Source organism: Oryx dammah, unplaced genomic scaffold, assembly GCF_014754425.2.
Source record: "Oryx dammah isolate SB20612 unplaced genomic scaffold, SCBI_Odam_1.1 HiC_scaffold_21, whole genome shotgun sequence".
NCBI classification, from domain to species: Eukaryota; Metazoa; Chordata; class Mammalia; order Artiodactyla; family Bovidae; genus Oryx; species Oryx dammah.
In genome coordinates, this window is record NW_024070205.1 from 75,738,342 (window position 1) to 75,742,393 (window position 4,052).

The following is a 4,052-nucleotide window of genomic DNA, read 5'->3' on the forward strand; positions in this document are numbered from 1 at the left end:
CATGGACAGATGTGCTGGAAGCGGGGAGGGTTACAGCAGCCCTGGGGGGGCGGTCCGTGACAAGCAGGCTCTCACCTTGACGTTGTGCATGCTCATGAGATTCCCACAGTGGTCCAGATACTGCTTCAGGTCACGGTCCTGGAACATGGGGCCTGGCTCAGCCCCACCCTGACCCAAACCCTGGCCAGAAGCCCTCCCGGAGGCGGGGCCCAGCCTGGGAGTGGCACAGGCTCCGAGCCGCCCCTAAGCCTGGGCCCTTGGCCTCTGGGAACGAGGCCCGGGCCACCTCCACGCTCTGCCCCAGCCCCATGCCCCACGCCCACTCACCAGGTACTCAAACACCAGGGTGAGGGAGCTCTCCGTGTGCACGAGGTCGTGCAGGGTCACGATGTTGGCGTGCTTCAGGTTCCGCAGGAGAGACACTACGGGCGACAGGCGCGCCTGAGCCCCGCGTGCCCCTCACCCCTCTTCCTGGGATCAGCCTCGGGAGTCCCCACCCCAGCCATGTCTCCTGGCCCCTAGCTGCCCCCAGGATCAGGACCCCCCCGCCCCCGCCGGAGCCTCAAGCCCGCAGGGCCCTCGGTGCGCACCCTCGCGGATGGCAGTGCAGGGCGCCCCCTCCTCGTGCTCCAGCCGGATCTCCTTCAGGGCCACGAGGTTCTCTGTCAGTTTGCTGCGCCCCTTGAAGACTGTGGCATAGGTTCCCTGGGAGCAAGAACCACAGTCAGGGCCAGCTCTCCTCTGTCCAATGCCCTCCTCTCTGTGCCTCTGCCTGGGCTGTGATGTGGGCCAGACTGCCCTGCCAACTGGAGGAGGAAACGGCAACCCACTCCAGTATTCCTGCCTGGGAAATCCCACGGACAGAAGAGCCTGGTGGGCTACAGTCCACGGGGTCTCAAAGAGGCGGACACGACTGAAGTGACTTGGCGTGCCCGCCCTGCCTACCCTCCCCACCCCGTGCACTTCACTGGAATGCCCATTCCTCCAAAGGCTGCTTCTCTGTGAAGCTGTCCCTAACTCCTCCCCGGTCGGAAGGAGTGTCTCTCCTGCACACTCCCAGCAGGCAAGGTGCCCCTCGATTAGAGCATTAGTTTTGTTCTCCCTTATATTCTGTCAACGTTTACATGCAGGCCTCCTCTGGCTTCCTAGAAGGACAGGGCTACACTCTCCTCCTCTCTGCAAACCATTGCCCACCCCCCAGCCTGGAACACAAAGGCCAGTGCAGTGGCAACAGAAATAGCCAGTAAATACACAGAGCAAAAGCTTATTCTAGGGACCTCCTCAGTCCTCACAGTGCCCTCCACTGACAGAGGGGGAAATCAAGGCACAGGGGGAGGTCACCCCAGAGCTCACCCCAGGCCACACAGCTAGCCAACAGTGGAGCTGGGACGTGATCCTAGGCATGAAATACTTGCAGAATAAAAAGACTGCATTCTGACCCAGAGTCCATCAGCCACTCCATCCTCAGGGCCTCAGGGCCTCCTCCAGGACCTAGGCCCACCTTAACACCTGCCTAAGGCTCGGCCAGACAGACTGCATGGCCAAGAGCGTGGATGGCAGGAGCTGTGGGCAGGGGCGTGTGAGTGCAGACCAGAGAGGCTGGGGAGACCCCCTTCCTCCTCCTCGCCATCCTACCTGGCAACCTGGCCTCTTACCTCCCCCAGTTTGTCCAGTTTCACGTATGTTTCCAGTTTCCCAAAGCCGATATCTGACTGAGAGAGACAAAGCATCTGTGAGCCTGAAGGCCCCCACATACGGCCAATCTCCCCGCCCCGGGCTCCAGGTGAGAAGGGAATGAGACCCTGCAGGTCCGAGGCGAGCAGGGGGAGGGCAGTGCCAGTCGTTCTCTCCCTGTCTTCTCTCTGTCCCTGGGAGTGAGTTTCTTTCTCCCATGGCAGTGCAGGGATCAGAGCCCAGGGCGCAGGCCTGGGATTGCCCCATGCCTTCATCACCTGTCTCCATCCTGCTCAGAAGCCCCTCAAGGACAGGAACTGTACCTTTTCTGTCACCGCACCTTGAGTGTCCAGTTCAGAACCCACTTCCCTACAGCCTCCCATCAGCACACTTGCTCTCACTCAGCACTCAGTTCAGTTCAGTTGCTCAGTTGTGTCTAACTCTTTGCGACCCCATGAACCACAGCACACCAGGCCTCCCTGTCCACCACCAACTCCCAGAGTCCACCCAAACCCATGTCCATTGAGTCGGTGTTGCCATCCAACCATCTCATCCTCTGTCATCCCCTTCTCCTCCTGCCCTCAATCCTTCCCAGCATCAGGGTCTTTTCGAATGAGTCAACTCTTCACATCAGGTGGCCAAAGTATTGGAGTTTCAGCTTCAACATCAGTCCCTCCAATAAACACCCAGGACTGATCTCCTTTAGGATGGATTGGTTGGATCTCCTTGCACTACAACCCTTAAAAGTATGGATTCCCAGGCCCCACCACCCAGAGTCTGATTCTGTAGGCATCTGGATGGGGGATCAGAATCTGTGTTTTGTAAGATTTCCCAAGGAATTCTGACAGGCCAAGGCTCAGAAACACGTGCCAGGTGGCTTACTGATCTCATCTCAGTGAAGACTGGAACCCTGAGTGGGCCCAGCTCCATCACTGGTGGGACCCAACTGGGGAATGGAGATTGACAGAGGATCCGCTGTGGGAATCCTAAAGAGCCAGCAGGTGGCGCTAGAGGCTCAGAAACCTCCCTGGAACCCGCTGCAGGCCTCAGCTGGGACAGGCTAAACCAGGATCATGCAGGGGAGTGGGTGGCCATTCTGGTGACCTCTGACCTTCTTAGGACTCACCAGGGAGGCGCGGCGGGACATCCGGGTGAGCGGTTTGGGCAGGTCTGGGCTCTCCAGCTGCAGCTTCTGCAGGAACTCCTGGGGCAGGCGGATGTCCATGGGCAGAGAGAGCCTCTTACTGATGTCCTGCAGAGGCCAGGATGAAACAAGGTGTCCGAGTTTGCTCCCGGGTAGCCAGGGCTTGTGGGACCTGCATCTCCCAGCCTGGGTCTCTCCTTCCCTGTGAACAGTCCTAGCAGGATTGAATCATGGGTGAGGATTGCTTCAAAGTTGTGCTCAGGGGCAAACATGAACATCCAGGTGGTGCTGGGTGACCTCAGGAGGTCCCCTGCCCTCTCTGGGCCTCAGAGTCACCATCTGTAGCATGAGATTCCTGTAGACATGTGCTTTTGTAAGCCTGTTTTTCATACATTTGGGCACATGGATATGGGCCATAAGAACAGTAGTCAAATTGTCTAGCCCTTGCTGTGTACCAGGAAAATGTTCTGAGCACGTGGCATATATTAACTCATTTCATCTTCATCATGATCATTTTAACATAAGGAGACTGTGGTATGCAGAGGCTGAGTAACCCACTCGAAGTTACAGATCGAATCAACAGCAGAGCTGGGTTTTGAACCCCTGAAGTCTGGCTCCAAGGCAACCACCTTCCTGGGCACACACACTTGTGGATGCGTCTCTTATCACGTCCATAGCATAGAGCCCGGAGCCCCTCACCTCCATGGAGAAGCGGCGTTGGTTCTGCCGCCGGTACTGCACACCTGGGGACGGCTGCCTGGGGTCCTCCCCACTGTCTGTGGGGGAGAAGGTGCTGGACTCTGGCTGGGGATCTCCACCAAGAGGACCAAGCTGCAGGTCTGAAGGGAGAGGCATCAGCCACCCTCCCGGCCTCTGCCCCGGGATGGGGGCGGGGTGGGGAGTCCGGTCCACCCTGACCTCTGTCCTTCCCCACCAGGGCCAGATGTGCTGGTGTGTGGGAAGGCAGGGGAGGGGAGGGGGGAAAGGGCCCCAGACCCCTCACCCTCGTTGCGCCGGTTGTGGAGCTGGTTGAACTGCTCTGTGAACTCCGCCAAGGACTCCTCAATGGTCTCAGTGCGGGGCACGGATAGGGAGAAGCGGCGCTTAAAGTTCTTCATCTTGTTCATGATCGGCAGGGAGCAGTGGCGGGTCCTGAGGCAGGAGAGGTGAGAACGGGTGAGGACAGATGAGAATGGGTGAGAACGGACAAGAACAGGTGAGAACGGATGAGAAC

The 4,052-nt window shown here is 58.7% G+C and overlaps 1 protein-coding gene across 1 annotated transcript in view; it reads right to left on the minus strand.

Annotated features, from left to right (window-relative positions):
• CDK18 (cyclin dependent kinase 18) overlaps nt 1-4,033 on the minus strand; it is a 9,893-nt gene extending 5,860 nt beyond the window's left edge. Inside the window, exons 1-7 of the mRNA XM_040262974.1 lie at nt 3,822-4,033; nt 3,518-3,657; nt 2,801-2,926; nt 1,656-1,712; nt 591-705; nt 328-422; nt 76-138 (exon numbers count right to left, since the gene is read on the minus strand). Of these exons, the coding sequence (XP_040118908.1) occupies nt 76-138; nt 328-422; nt 591-705; nt 1,656-1,712; nt 2,801-2,926; nt 3,518-3,657; nt 3,822-3,945 (720 nt within the window). The 5' untranslated portion in view covers nt 3,946-4,033. The remainder of the gene's footprint in view (nt 1-75; nt 139-327; nt 423-590; nt 706-1,655; nt 1,713-2,800; nt 2,927-3,517; nt 3,658-3,821) is intronic.
• Between the last annotated feature and the right edge of the window lie 19 nt (nt 4,034-4,052).